Raw genomic sequence first — 16669 nt, forward strand, 5'->3', positions numbered from 1 at the left:
TACTTCCCTCCTAATAACGGGTATGTGATCGTCAAACATTTGGCTAAGACCTTTTCTTATGGGGACCTTATATGGGTCAAACCTAAATAAAGTGAGTCTATCTGATGGGAGCTAGCAACAGGGATTGGAGTGTAAGCTTCCGCCGACGTAACACTCAATCCCGGCCCTTTGAATTATGGCTTCGTTCATGTTCAAATTTAACTCGTCCTTCTTAGATTAGTGGAAGTAAGAAGACTTCCATTTCAAAGACGTCCTAATTCGCTTCGTAGTACAATAATTACATTTACTAAGTTTCAAGATCTGACGCGCTCAGCGACGTCGCGAGAGGCCTTATTCGGATCTGTTTATACCAGTCGCGGAAACATTGAAAGGCATCCTTGGGTACGCTTCATCCGATAACGCAGAGAACTCGGCTGGTACTTAAAATATTCACAAGAGAAACACTTCTCGATAACAGATTCTTATTAATCAAAGAGAATTCTGCCGGCCTGACTGCGTGGAGAATAATATTGACGGCTTTCCGACAAACGAGCGCCAAAGGATGGTGCTTACTTATTTCATTAGGGAAAAGACCGATAGAAATGAAAGGATTAGGAGATCTTTGACGACACCTTATTACAGATAAATAAGTGCTAATTTCCGTTTTTATATTGGAACTTGTTAATGAAATAACAATAGTGTGATGAAGATGAAACGAGCAATCCAATAAGCTTCAATTACCCCGGAACTATATAGTACATATCATAAGTAACATAACACATATAAGTATGACAATTAGCAAAAATGGCCGTAAGAGTTATTGCGTAAGGTTTAGTTCAGCGCAAAGCCCCCTAAGGTCTAAATATGGCCAAGGTTAAATATACTACTACCAAAGACGGTAATATACTACCAAGTTCGGTTACGATTCCAAGTCGATGCTGGGTGAGAGTGTCATACTTATTGTTATTATGTTACTTAAGGTAATATCTAACGAGAGAAGTATACAAATCGGGAATGTGTAGACTGTTCAATATTTATCGCCGGTATTTCACCGAATAACTTTTAAAATTGTGTTATTGCACCGCGCAGGGATATGTACCATGTAATAGTTTTGAGAAATCAGCATTTAGCCCGCACTATTTTTTAGAGCAACGTCTTTTGAAGAAAATACAGTACATTACGAGCAAATACTTATCTCTAAGAGATATATGAGATACAGATATGCATTAACATCAAAGTGGACAAGTACCAGCACCTTGTGTATCTTTGAAACAGCCATCGGGATTTGCGGAAATATTGGTCTAAAGATAATAAAGAGTAACTTCTGTCGGAAAGACGGGATTACGTTTACTCAGTCTAAGATCTGTCTCTCGAGATTCTGTTTTTTTGGTTACTCTTTGTATCTAGGGAGGCAAGTGAAGGCGCACTCACATCTGATTCGAAGGAGAATGTCGTTGCTGGTGGCTTCTCCTTCGACGTTCATGGCGGTGCAGTAGTAGCGACCAGAGCTGTTTCGGTGGACTTTTCTCAGCACCAGCGACTGGTTGCTAATGATGACCCCGGCGCTGACGTTAGTGTGCAGTTCTCCGGAGTCGCTGAACCAGTGGATTTCCGTCGCTGGAGGGTTGGCCCGGATGTTGCAATCCAGGAAGACGTCGATGCCTTCCTTCAGAAAACCCGACTTAAGCGTGTTTCCCATTTCCAGCGTCAACTTTGGGGCATCTTGAAAAACATATAAAAAGTTTTATTTAAATAGAATTAACATATTTGCTCGGAGAAACAAACATTTTAAAGGTTCGTTTTTAATTCTTTAATTTATTCTAGATGGCACCAAATTAAACGTTTTGGTGTTAAAGGAATAAATACTTACTGATTTATTACAAAAAATAAAACATCTAACACTATTTCAAACGATGTTTTATTTAGATAATTTAAAATATCTACGTTCTAGACTGTTGGCGCCATCTGTTAAGACTGCTGTTAATTTAAAATCGGATTCTAATGGCATTACCCCTTCTTCTCCCTTGAACAGCGGTTAAACATTTTTACAACATAGTGCCTTTTTCATTTAGAAAGTAAGCGATTTCAAAGGTTATTTTTAGCAGCCAACACTATAAATATCTATTGTATTATTATTATTAAAAGTTGGTTTTCTTTTTTTTACAAAATAGAACAGTTGTTGTTATGAACCTATCCACATTTTAAAAGGTTATTTTTAATACTTTTATTAATAATTGGTGTAACAATTCGAAGGAAATAAATACGAAAAACCACTTCTAACACTATTTGAAGCGACGTTTCAGGGAAAAACTATAAACAAACGTTCAAAATGAAAAAAATTCGGTATTAAGGAAACAAAAAATTCATATAATTCGAAATTTCTACGTTGCAGACTGTTGGCGCCATCTGGCGAGACTTTAGGAATTCGAAAATCGGCCTCTTATCGTTTAACCCTGTGAGATTATCTTTTCTTTTGTCAAATAGTTGTTGGTCTATAAAAAGAATTTTAATGTTAAGTAGATCATCGGAGATAATCAACTTTGTCTAAATTTACGCGATGCAAATTTCAAGTTAAACGAAATTATCTCGATTTCTTCTGATAATAGGATAAATTTTCTAGTTATAGCTGTAATAGCTAAAGGACAACAAACTAATTAAGTTCGTGGAACTAATCTTTTTGTTAAACACAAAAGCTAATAAAAATGTAAAACCGATCTTGTATTAAATTTAGATTTTATCTTTTATTTATTGATCCGAAATATTTACTTTAGAGTTTAGCCTAGACTAAAAAGAGTTCGGAGAGTGAAATTTTGCATAATTATCATTGCTTTCTTAGACAGAGATTGATCGGCATTGTCTAATAAAGCGCAAAAGAGGGTGAGAGGTTCTAGCTAATCGATAACATTATAATCACGATCCAACAGAAAAAAAGTCTTAGCCTAGTAGAAAAGGTCTCGAAGGAGGAGATACTGAAAAAAAAAAACTAAAATAAAATAAAAGCGTTCTGAAACTCCTTGATGAAGTTCCAATTTCAAAGACCACTTAATACGCACGAAATAATTTTCCCACTTCGCTTGAGTTCTCACCAACCCACGCGTTCGTGTTTATCAAAGAGCCGACGAAAGACAAAAATAACAACCAGGATCAAACAAAAATAGGCCAACTCTTGTCAGGGGAGAGCGTTAAAGGGGAAGACCTAATTGTAGGAAATACAGACCTATCTGTTGGGTTTTATTGATAAGGGTACAGTTTATTCGCGATAACTTCGCCCTAAGTCTCTTTGTAGAAGAAATTCCGTTGGATATTCGACGTAGCCGCGGACTTAATAGAATTTTAATGGTTGCCCACTTCTGGGCACGAACTCTGTTTTCGGAAAGAGACCAAAGTTCGCGTGAGTGGAAGATATTCCCATATTTATAAATATATCCCCGTTTTCGGTTTATGGGTCATCCGATACCTACATTTTTTTAGAAGTTTTTAACGGAAAAACGTCTCGTGACTCGAAATAGTTTTCGAATGTTATTGTTCAGAAATGTTTCCACATTTCAAAAAGGAATACCAATACCATATAAAATATAAACGAAATTTATTTTTTATTATTTTCCTTCGTAAATATTTAAAGAGTTATTTATGTATTTATTTTTTAAATAAAGATAATAAATAATAAAAATATCTAGATATTACGCTTCGTTTCGTTTCGAGAAATTCTGTAATTATAATAACATAACTTTATTAAATACAACTTATAAATTATGCCTTAAATATGATAAATAATTTTAAAAAGTCACTATATTACGTGATGTAGTTCGTTCGCACTATTATATTTTAAAAAGTATTTTAAAAATAAGCGGTTTAATATTTCAAAGTGAAGATACCATGAGGCAGGTCGATACTTCTCCTGCTAGTAAGAATTTTTTCCTCCTAGCACATTTCAATTTATATAAATAAAAAGGAATATATACGATCAAAGTTTCTTGATTTAATATATTAGAGCTCAAAGCGCAAACATTATTGTGGGAATTTATGCGTTTTTCTACTATTTTTATTTTCCAAGAGGCCAACATATCTTGAAATTGAACCAAAGTCTTCGAAGGTTTACTTTAAAGCAAATCTCGTCTATTATAAAAAGAAAAGAAAAAAATCAAAATGCTTCCGAATGTGCTCCTAGATGGAAGCACCTTCCGATGGCTCAAAGCGAAAAGCTACTCGTCCGTTCTGCCATCTATCGGTGGCAATAAAATCCAGAATATACAAAATAATAAAGGCGCCAGAAAACTGTTGAAATAATTAAACCAACTATATTATACTAACAATGTAAGTTGACCTCAATCTATATTTTTTGGACAATACACAAACTAGGTTGAAGCATTAATTAAGAAATGTAGTTAAATAAATAGCAAACTTTTCTTCTGGTTAACGTTAATTGCTTTACAAAATAGAATCAATGCGCGAACCTTTTTATCGGATTATTTTGCATAGATTAAACTAAGTAACTTAATTAGCCTACTTTCCCAAGAAACATTATTGACGACGCCATTAACTGTAATGAGGTTATTTATTTGCTTACCTCTTCCACTATGTGGAAACGTGGCGCCACTTTATTGACCGATTTAACACGGAAGAAATAACCTCAATGTCACGATCATATGGCGTTTTTTGATCACGCAGTTGGCGCAACTCGATTCGCAAATGATTGAAAAAATTGGAAAGGTCGCGCTGAACACTAGCCACATGCTTAAAAAAAATGGTACTTTTACACCAACATATAAAATCTAAGGTGCTGAAAATCGACGTTTCTTCTGTTTTATCGGAAAGAACGAATTTGCAGTCTTCTGAGCTAGAGCAAAGAAATTTCCATTCTCAAATCGAGTATGAATTTAAATGGGGAATCAGTGACAGCCTCGTGATTTAGGCGAATTTCCAATTTTTATTTCAAGCGTGAGATAGAGCTGATGAAGAATTTCGGGGCTCAATCCCGACATCTCCGCTTCGAATGATTCAAGACTCAATCATTCTACTTAATCGCCCTATTGAGAATTTCCGAAGCTATTAAATTATCCATTCTCGAATCTAAAACCGAAATAGCTGTTGCTCAAATTTAAATGCCATAGACTCGCAGTTCTTTTTTGAACAGCCCATTGAATCTCAAGGGACGGGAAACGAAACTTTGTAACGCCATTTTAAGTTTGGATCAAATTGAGTCTAACGGGCAATTTCTATTTGAGGGAAGCGGGCGTGATGGAGTCTATGACGCGTATTTTTTCACTATCAACGCGGGGTTTTCGGAGCTAATAGCCGCGACAGTGATTGGTATTTTGGACAGACTGAGTCAGAGGGGCACCCCGTCCAACCCGAAGAGGAGGTAGGTCGTAGCCCCGGGTCTGAAAAGGTAATCTATTGAAAAAGGCGTGGTAGACGTCGCGAGAAAAACGAGTGACTCACAATAGACTTCGAGTTTCCAGCCTTCCTCCAACGCGCTGCCCGAGATGTGCTGATTTTCTGCCCGACAGGACAAGTACTTTCCGTTGTCCTCGGCTGACGGAATGAAACTCAGGACGCTGGTCGTGACGTCGCTGTCCTTGTTCACTTGCTCCTTCGTGGACTTGAGCAGTTTGCTGCCCTTCCACCAAGAAATGGTGGCTGCCGGACGCGACCCTGACGTCATGCAGGTCAGCTCCGTCAACTTGTCGGCCGACAACGGAGTGCGCGACGGAGAAATGTTAATATCGGCAGGTCGCACTGAAAAGATCAAACGAGACAGAAATTATTAATTAAACACTTAGTCATAATGACCTTCAAAAGTGAAACCTCGCGAATTTTCGGCATCGGTTTTTGCCAATAGATGGGGTAGCAACTCAGTAAACATCGTGCTTTATACACTCATTTACGCGACATTTTGATGGGTGCGTCCGTATTTAGTAATTCCCCATTTATCCCAAGCCACAACTCCACGTCGGGGATCGGAGGTAATGGTTGACGAACGGTGACAAACAGTTAGGGTGAATTAAATATTCTGCCATACCGGACAGAATAAGAACCTATAATTTTCGAAAACATTCACTTACATTTAATTAATATCTCCACTACAAAGAAATTGATTTAAGGAAATAAGAGCCCTTACATATTAAATTTTATGATGTTTAATTAATTAGTTTAATGTTTTATTTATTAGACTTCAAACAATTTCCGAAAAATAAATAAGAGTTAATTTAAAAATACTTTAATTTATTGTTTATAGATAAGAGTCAATTACATTAATAATTTGAAGGGATTTACTAAGGCTGTGATTTGTCCCCCCCCCCGTCAATTAAAAAGAATGAACGAAACATTACGACTTTATTAAAAATGACATACCAAATTTTTAAATACTAAAAATAAATCTACAGCTATTTTATCAAAACTTGTATTCTGCCGCGGATAAAAGTAGTTCGCTTTTTTAAGCTTTTATATGGCAAAACTAAACTTGTAAGTGTTTACAACTTACATTCTACAGCTTTCCTCCTACTTATTCATTTCTATTTGCAAATTATGTTTTATTATTATTCAACTATTCCAATTAAGTGTAATCGTTGTAAAATTCAAATTTTCCCCAGATGCATTCTAGATTGCGAATACGAAGCAATTCTAATGACTTTTTAATTCGTGTGTTTTGGAACCCAATTAAAGACTACTTTTTACTACTATTTACTTTTGGTCATCCTTATGTTAATCTTGTTTCTTGTGTTATCGTTAAGAGTATTTGATAAAATTTAATATGATAATTTAAGTGGATTGGGTGTCGATTTAAACGTGAATAGTTTAGTGGTAGTGCTCACGAAATACATCTACAGGCGCTTGATCTATTTTTGTTCATCTAATGTTTCAGAATACTTTGCAGCAACTCCAGTTCCGCTTTTAAAGTTATAACAACACTTTGTACTAGTAGAAAAACTAATCTGAAAAAAATGGCATCGTACCTTTACGATGAAGAAGCGATTTTTACGCGAGTATTGTTACGGATATTTTCTCGTTTATTCTATTGATTGGGGGGCGCTTGTGTTATCGGGCGTTATGGGAAATTAGCCTTCGCAGTGAATTCCTTTTGAGCGCGGCAGGTTTTTTATATGGCGGCCCTATAAATGGGATCAGAAACATTGCTCTTTCTCTTCTTCGCTCGTTTTTTGAGAGGATTCAACAGCGCAGAGACGGAGAAAAGACTAACAAAATAAAACGAACTACAAAGAGCCAAAGAGAGAGAGAGAGAAAAGGGAGCAAATTAGCCAACTGCAAACTCCAAAAGGGACAAAAAAGGGGGACGAGAGAGAGGGAGTGAATGATGGTGGAAAGAGTTAACTCGGTTGCAGTCCTTAATCAGCCAGAATAAAACGAAACTGAAGACAAAATTTCCAGGCCATTAACTTCAATCAAACCGAAAAAGAACAATTGCCGGCGGTGGCGGCGGACTTTTGATGAAAAAAGGTTGTACACCTCTCGTTGGGAAAAACAAAGTGAAAATAGAACAGTGAATATTTTCAGGCCGGATAAGGTTAATTAAAAAAAAAGGTCGACGTTAAAAATTTCTACTCCCATAATTGAAGAAATATTACGTAAAAATTAATCTCACTGATCAATTATTGAGGATTAATTTGTTAGCCTTATCATATATACGCGTTTCTTTTTCCTGAGATGGATGTTCTATAATATTTGTACTTTGCGATTTCAAAAAATATTTTAAATATTTAAATATTACAGTTCATTTTATCTAGACTTTTTAATAGAGTTGTTAATTTTCCGGAAAAATAAAATGCGGGAAAATTTCCAGAAAACTTTCCGCAAATCGGAAAAATAAATTACTTTTTAAGGGTTTTTAATGTTTTTAAATTTTTATCGATATAAAATGTTAGTGTAGCATTGTTAGTCAGTTTAAAGCTAGTCTAGAGGTTTAGTTTTACTTTTAAATTCGAAAAAATTAGGCGAAAATTCCGCTTTATTTAAATTTGTAAACAATTTTAGACCAATCATGGAATGAAGACTTTTTTATTTTTTCCGGAAAAATACGGAAAATTTTCCGACTTACAACACTGCCTTTTTTAGGTTATTTCGCAGGCCCGTTCGTCTTTCAAATGGAAACGCATTTGTATAACGCCATTCAGTATTGGTCCTTTATTCATTCGGGAATCATTTATATTTAAAAGTTCGATTTTGTTCTTAATTTACTTTGCGCAAAATTATTGCTATTTTGAATCAGGCCTAGCTAGTACTTTTTTTATCCTAAAAGTTTGAACTTGTACGTTCTCAGTTATCTAATTTATTACTTGAAATTATCGAACAATATGACTTAATAGTTCTGCAAAAATAAATAAATATCCATGTACAAGTTAATTTTTACATTTTACTACGCTAGCAGTGGTTGATGCTTCTTTCTTAAAATATATTATATACATCTGGTCTTACGAAATCACAAGTTAATTGTTAATTTTTTCGAGTAGTGAAACCGCTTTAAATCTACCTTTCCGACCGAATTTTAGACGGGCAATCGCAAATGAATGGCGTACATTTCTCTAATAAAAAAAGAAGGGTATTCCGCCAATGGAAAATGCAATCTCGCGGGCCGTTCAAATATATATATCTACCACGGAGAATGTATACGGAGCGTGTATTGAGTAATTGAATGGATGGAAGCGCACCTTTAACTCTATCAGAACCCATCACTTTCTTAATTCCCGAATTTTGTGAAAGTGGATTCTCTCCTTCCCAGCAACCCTCCCTCCCAATAGCCCCCAAATAAAGAAAGAAAAAACCCGTCCTAAAACTTATTCGTTTGGGTTAATACCCACGGATTCCCGCGCCCTATATAGACCTCTACCGGCGTGGATGGCGCGTTCCGTTTGCGGCGAGAATTTCAAAGAGAGAATCCAAGAGAGAGAAATAGATATATATAGAGAGAGGCGGATCCAGATTCCATCCTGCGAAGTAAAAAATAAAGGAAAAGAGTTGGTTGGTATGGAGAATGTGAAGACCCGCGGAAGCAAGCTTAAAACGATGACAAAGAAATCGCCTTCAATAATAGAGGAAATTCGCGCGGCAGACTTTGCAATTCCAAACAGGGCCAGATATTAAAGCTTCCCAGGATTTGAGCCAACTTCCTTCTTCTGATTTATTAGACGATTCCAGCGAAACTTCGTCTCCCTCGCCGCCCCCAAAGCATCACCTCCGTTTTACGAGGGCTTATACCGACATAGGAAAATACCATGGTTAAAAAAATAATTTCATCACAGTTGACACAAAAAGTAAAGAGTTTTTTGGCCGCGGAATTTCGTCCCTCGCGAGTCCCATTAAAATAAATTAATTTCTTTCTTCGTTTCATCCTTTTCTTGATACGTTCTAAATCTCGATTTTCACAGTGAGTGGCGCTGTTTTTAGAGATTGTTCCCGTTGAAACGAAAGATATAACCCATTTGAAATGTGATTGTACTACGCACTAATTCTTGGCTATTTCCGAATGCTTCTACACCAAAGAATCTGGGATTAATTAATACAGGGACATTTCGGCTCTCCGTTGGAAGATATTATCTGCCTACAACCAGGGGCGGATTAACCTCTTTCGCTGTCCTAAGCACTTTAAACATTTTGATGCCCATGGGCCCCTATGAAATAACGAGAACAATAATAAACAGTTAACTAATATTTTAGTTTTGGAAATGACTAAATCACACTCGGAACTTTAGTAAACCGTATACAAGCAGAAATTTGACATAACCAACTGTTAGTTCAACTTGATCCAAATCCTATACGTGTTTCATTTTTGATAGTTTGCTGAACACGTTTCATGTTTATAATGAATATTAGACATTTGATGTACCCCGTACCTGTTTCATTATGAAAAATTATTTTTTTTTAAAAACCCAGTATTGTCTAAACAAAAAAACCATGTATATGACTTCCGCTATAGCCTCAACTATGATAAAATTCCTAAATTAGTCCCTCACAGTCCCTGTATTGAATTTTTGTCAGTCACTCACAAAAGTTGATAACAAAATCATGAAATATTTAAACAAAGGGAAGAAAAAGTACTTCCAAATTACCAAAGTATGTTTTAGCCACAAATATAACGACTAAACGAAACACACTTATTATAATGCAGCCTTCTGAACCGCTATAAATAGAAAACAAATTGAGAAAAGCTACCGTTGTTGCGCGCGATACACGCTTGCGCCGTCACTATGGAGAATATGGTTCCAATCATGAGCCCTGGGCACCCAGCCAGTGGCGTAGCTGATAACTCAGAGGCCCCCCCACAAAAATATCTCTGAGGCCCCCTTTTTAATTTTTTTTATGGGTAGCGGGCCCCCCTCCGAAGCTCGAGGCCCCCCCCGCACCGCGGGCCCTGCGGACCATCAGCTACACCACTGCACCCAGCGAAAACGAGTGACGGGATACGAATTTAGAAAACACAGTGATTACTTTCCACTAATCGAACTTCCATCTCGAAGACAGTATTGCAAATGTTTGAGAGTAGAAATTCCCTCTATTTTCTTAAATTTTGACTATGTAAGTTTTGTGAATAGGCGAAACTATACAGTATAGGGGGGCTGAATAGATGACTTTGTGGAGAACTGCAGCGCCATCTATCCTAGGAAATACTGATTATCATTCATTTTTTTGCTAACGGCGGTTTAAATTATCATCGACTCTTCTAAATTATCTAATTACTATTTAAAACATCTTGTAATAGAAAGGTGGATGTTATCGTAGTTACGCATTGTAACCCGGCCATATTTTATTTTAACATGTTGGTTAAGACCAAATTTACTTTATAGTTTCGCCTATTGTTTTTAATAGAAACGTTTTTGTTGCCCCCAATTCCCTTGTTCCCCTAAGCAAATGGTGGTTCACTTAAATACATTATGGATTCTACTCATATGAACCAAGAGGTTGGGGTGGCTTGAATCGGAATCGCTGTTGTTTTATTATTAGAATTCTTAAGCAACTAGAAGATTTTGCTGATGTGTTTTGACAGAACTAATTTTGCTGATGTGTTTTGACGGAACTAACTTGAGCACCTCCGGGCTTCTCCGAAATTAAATGGCATCTGCCGTGATTCCTCGCAAAACATTACTACGGATTTTCTTTAAAAATTATATAGAAAATTATACTCTAATAAATATATCCATAGAGAAAATCACTAAATATTTTGTGTTTCTAAAGGTTATAGAAATATGAACAATATTTTATAGAAATTTGGTCCAATTTTCTATAGAGATTGGTCAATTTTTCTATAGAGATTGGCAAATTTTCCTTAGAGATTGGGCAAATTTTCAATAGAGATTTAGACAAATTTTTTAAAATAAAAATCTGGGTAATTATTCTACAGGAAACCAATTATATTTCTACTGAATCTCTATAAAACCTTTACCGAGAGAAGTAATTGCCTATAGATCCTTGGCTCATACTTTAATATTGGCAGCGTCGCCGCTATTAAGAGTAGACGTCGTTCGTCTACCAGCTGCGTATAACAAAGCTCTACTATTGAAAATAGACAAAATCATGCGCTCACAAAAAAGGTACGCGGTGGTTTTTGAAGTCAACATTCTTGTTCCAAAGAATTTCGGATAACTTCCCCGAAGACCATTTATATCGGGCAGTCCTTAGAAATCAGACAAACCCTCCCAAACCTCCTCTCCCGCGAAGAAATAAGGAAATAAATCGAAATGCGTTTTTCTTTACCTTTATGGTCCGAGGAGGATTTTTTATATACACGCCAGAAGAAACTAAGCTAGAGATAGTCCCGTTTGATGTCCGAGCGGGCGGCTTCGAAAGTGGCCACCTGGGTACTGACCAGGTCGCTTCGATTTGATATTTTTTTACGAACTTTCGTACTACTTGATAAATCACTCGGGAGGGTTAAAAAAATTTATGACCACCCTCGCGGAGATTTAATTTGAGGTATAAAACCGCTTCGTTTTCAGAACTTTTTCCGTATATGAACAAATCCCAAAAGGATTGCGCTTTTACGTTTCAATCGAGAAGAGCCAACGTTCAGTTCAAGGTTGAACATGCGCTGTTTTTGATGCAGTAATTCGAGAGATGCTTTAATGTAAATGTGTTTACAACAAGCTAGCCATTTCGGAAAATACATTTGCACCACATTTCTCATTTCTAAATGTTTGTAATATTTCCATCACATTTCTGGATTTTTTTCAATATTTCCGATTTCTCTCAATATTTCAATTTTTTTTCTTCAAAATTTCCGATTTCTCTCAAAATTTCAATTTTTTTTTCAAAATTTCCGATTTCTCTCAAAATTTCAATTTTTTTTCAAAATTTCCGATTTCTCTCAATATTTCAATTTTTTTTTCAAAATTTCCGATTTCTCTCAATATTTCAATTTTTTTTCAATATTTCCGATTTCTCTCAATATTTCAATTTTTTTTCAATATTTATCTGTATTTCCAACTTTTTTCAATATTTTCAATATTTCTCAATATTTCCAATTTTTCTCAATATTTTCGATCGTTCCGATATTTTCCATATTTCTCAAGTATTTCGCATGTATCACAATATCATAATATTTTTTAATATTGCCGACATTTCTCAAAAGAAACATCTCGAGATTTCAAATATTTCTGGCGGATTTCTATATTTCCAAAAATAATTATTTCGATTTATCGCAACTTGTACAATAGACTTCTTGCACTGTCTTGGGTGAAGTATTCATTTAATCGAATACTTTTCCTAGCGGATTAATTCTAGAGCGTATTTACATTTAAATAAAACATTGTTTGCTTTTTTTCAAAAAAGCAATCTCAAACCCATTACTATTAATCCTTAGAAGTAAACCGCGGTTAAGAGCGGCCTACCGATTCGGTTCGCTGGTTAATTTACGCGAACCAGCCTATCTCAAACCAGATAAATAATTATCCTTCGATTTGATCATCGAAACGCGAAGCCCAGTTCTTTTCGGCTTGGATAATAAAAAAAACTCAGTGAAATTCCCACTGGATTTAATTTCGTTACGGTTTACGAAAACAATCGAGCCAGGTAAAAAAACAGAAATGTTGGGCGGAGTATAGCGGAGAATCCCCATAAATTGGATCCAGCTTTCGAAATGTATGGCACCGCTTGAATGGCTTATATAGGTTTGAATCGAGGCTTCGAGACGAAGAGCGAAGGTGAAACGAAAGTAAATATTCGCCATCTAAGCGAAAAAGAAAAGGTGATTAAGAAAATTTCTGGAATTGGAAGAATGGGACGGAGAAAAAAATTGCTTATTTAAGTAGAAACATTTATCCATTCCTTCCATTTTGTTCGAAGCGTTTCACCCTACAATCGGGCAAGTTTAAAGACTTCGAGGTCAAAGAACTAAAAAAAAATGGAAAATTGGTAGAGTTAGATACCATTTTTCCCGGGGTTATTTAAATTAGTTGGCTTCATTAATACTTAATTAAAACATTTTCGTTATAATAAATTTTTATTTCGAATACTAAACTGAACGGGACTAGCTCATCCCAATACTGAAAAGGTATTTCTTAAGAATACTAAAATTATGTATAATTTTGTTAAAATTATTTTTCAATGTAACCGTTTTTTTTATTAGAGATGACTCAAAAGCTTTATTGAAAATAATTTTTCAATTTTATGGGATACTTTTTAAAGCAGGTTGTATGTTGTCATTTTATGTTAAATTAAAGATTTTTAGGCAAATAATGAAAGTGTTTTAATTAGATTTTAAATAAATTAAGCGTGACGCTCCACGTTATAAAAATTTATGAATTCATTAAAATCTGTTTCCCTCTATTAAAACTAAAAAAGTCTATTTTTTTTAAATTATTCTTAGTTTCCAGGTTTGATCTGGCACTTGGTCCTCTTCAAAAAGATAAGAAAGATCTAATAAGGATTCACGTGATAATTGGTCAATATGGTGGCTCTGGCTTAAAGGCAGTGTGATTGATGGGGAAAGGGGGTGGCACTCTGGCCTTCAACCGTAGAGATAATTACGTCACGTGAGATCTACCTTGTACACCAGAAGGAAAGTCGAAGGTTTCGTTGAGAAAATAGTTCACGATTCCCGGGAAATCATTTCGTATTTTCTCCACGACGGCGTTGGGATCAGAAACTACCAACAACACCAAAAAAATTCTTTAGAGATAAATTGAAGAAATCGGGGAGAAAAAAACTCAAAAGAACGATTTCTCAGAAAATGTTCACTCCCGCTGCCGCATTTTTGGAGGAAGCTGTGGTGGTTTTGGTAGATGGCATCCCTAAATCTGCTGACCACGACTCTTCATTCTTAAGAAAAATTATAGTTCCCGCAATAGCACATGCACGTATTGAAAATCGGAACAGTTATGAATTAAATTTAAAAGCAAACTCGATTTTGATACAAACTATAAACATTTTATTTGTAATTTTACATGAACTAGAAAGTCAGACGTTAAGTTCTTTTACTTACAACTCAGTTTGTTTACGATGCGACAGCGCGTTTCATCTAATATGTTCCAAGAAAATAGAGAGAGAGAGAAAGATAACAGATATTTCATCAGGGCTACTAACTTCCGGTTATATTACGACGTAAGCCTTGCCTATTGAAATATTATTCTCCGGGAGTGGAGATAGTTTTAAACCCCGAAAGTCGGAGATTCAAAAGGCCAAGGACGAAGGAGTAGATCCTTTTTAAGGGGTAGCGCCACCAGAGGTCGCTTTTTAAACAACCAAAGTCTTACCAGATGGCGACAACAGTTGGAAACGAATAAATTTTATATTATCCAAAAATCACGAAAAATATTTTTGTTTCGTGACTGTTTTTACGCTAATTGCTTCCTGAGTTGATGTTTTCTTATATATTTTCCAAAAAAAAACATAGCTTTAAATAGTATTATGCATTGAAAGTTTGAATCGGAGCCATCTGGTATAAATAAAAATGTTAAAATTCAACCTCTAATGGCCTTCGATGTAAAATGTTTGTTTTCCCGGTAAGCAATTTTTGAATCGGCTCTAAACGTTTGTTTCCCTATAAGCAATTTTCGAATCGGCTCTAAACGTTTGTTTCCCTTTAAGCAATTTGCGAATCTGTTTATCCCTCTTTGGTATTTTCTTGTTTCCTCGAAGATACATTGAATATTTAGTGTTTAATGGAAGTAGAATACGGTGCTCGCCTCTCTATCAATAGAACATTTATGATTCAAAACATACGAGAGAGGTTTCAAGTGTTAGTTTCGCGAAGACTGTCCACTATAAAAAGTACTGTAAAATATACAATTGTATAGAACAAATATGATAAGACGCTTTATTCCGAGTTACAATGTAAATAGTCAATTGAGCTGAATCGGGGTAAAATATAGCGATAGATTCGTTGTAGTTTCGCGAAAAAATCTTTAAACAAACTTGGAGAAACGGCGAGCCACCAAATGACCTTTACAGTTTTCAATCGACAGAAGGGGCTCTGATTGGTAGTTTGGCGAGCGCGCTATTCAACAGAAATGTACCCCGGGCCTTCAATGCGGCCATTTTCTACCTCAAAAACTTTGCCGGGTGCCGGCCTTTAAAAAAGAGGAAAAACTAGCGTGGTACGACGTGCTTAGCAATCGCAAAACGAATACGGCCATCAACTGAAAAGAAAGTCCCGACCGGCGGATAGTGCGCGTGAGGGCGGGGAGAGAGTTGCCGAAAACACGATCTTGGTCAGCTCGCGCCCCGAAGGCCAAAGTGACCAATCGCCACGGTCAGGTTAAATTGTGGTAGGGGAAGTTCCCTACTTCTACCGGACTCCGACCGCGTCAGTCGGCAGTTCGGAGGAAGCAGAGAGCGCTTTACCGTCTCGCAGCGAGTGCTCTCCTGGTACTTGGTAGAAGGGCGCGCTATATTCGGCGTCTGTAGTGGATAGGGTGTACAGTGGGCGGCTGGAGGGGAGAGAGAGGGGGGAAAGGAAACGGGCAAAAAGGGGTCCAACAGCCGAAAACCTTTTCCGGCAATGGCGCGAGTTCGCTTGATGGATCTTCCTAAGTCGCGGAACGTGTAAGAAGCTCGAGCCAACGATGGATGAGCCATTGGAAGTGTCGTCCGGAGGAAAAAATTCTTCGCTCCGATGGCGAACAAGAAGATGGGCCCCGCGAGGAGGGGTCGCTACGCGTACCAGCCTTCAGCCCCCCCCCACCCTCGTATCCTGTTTTTTTTCAGGTTCTTTTTTTTCATCTTTTTTAAAAAAGATTCCTCTATCAGCCTTCACTCTCGCGCGTTTTTATTTTCCTATTTTTTTCTCATTCATCCACAGTGAATTCTTGGAACGAAATAGAAAAATATGGGCGCTAGGGGGGGGGAAACGAAAATTCGACGACGAGAAACGAAGACGATTGTGGAAGGAAAAAATTTAACGCGATATAAAAAAGAAATCAAACCGAATTCGTCCGTAAGTCGAATATGGTAAGAGGAGAAGTGGGAGGATCAGACGAGCCGGGGAAAAGCGGAACATGGTTTGTTTTTAAAATTCAGTGTACATGTCCATGTGGACAGAAAACTTAAATGCCCATCTGGCTATCTGGGCCGACAAGCGACCATCCGACCACCCAAAAAACGTACGGCCTCTTCCATTCTCTAAATGACAAATTCATTGGAACGTCCCAGTTGGAATCGGATCGTGATGGATTTTACAGAGCGGGCGAAAATGTTTCGGATGACTATGTTACCGCGACGTTAACTTTCCCGCAATTTACAT

At 36.7% G+C, this 16669-nt stretch overlaps 1 protein-coding gene across 4 annotated transcripts in view; it reads right to left on the reverse strand.

The window, feature by feature from the left end:
• Nucleotides 1-16669, reverse strand: part of LOC149933390 (protein turtle-like) — a 545370-nt gene that overhangs the window by 12928 nt on the left and 515773 nt on the right. For all 4 annotated transcript variants that reach the window (XM_090155761.1, XM_090155760.1, XM_090155759.1 and 1 more), the window contains exons 5-6: nucleotides 5422-5718; nucleotides 1411-1701 (exon numbers count right to left, since the gene is read on the reverse strand). In XM_090155761.1, coding sequence (XP_090011887.1) covers nucleotides 1411-1701; nucleotides 5422-5718 — 588 coding nt within the window. The remainder of the gene's footprint in view (nucleotides 1-1410; nucleotides 1702-5421; nucleotides 5719-16669) is intronic.

This window comes from Leiobunum rupestre, chromosome 8 (genome assembly GCF_980474605.1).
Source record: "Leiobunum rupestre chromosome 8, qqLeiRupe1.1.hap1, whole genome shotgun sequence".
Classification (NCBI taxonomy): domain Eukaryota; kingdom Metazoa; phylum Arthropoda; class Arachnida; order Opiliones; family Sclerosomatidae; genus Leiobunum; species Leiobunum rupestre.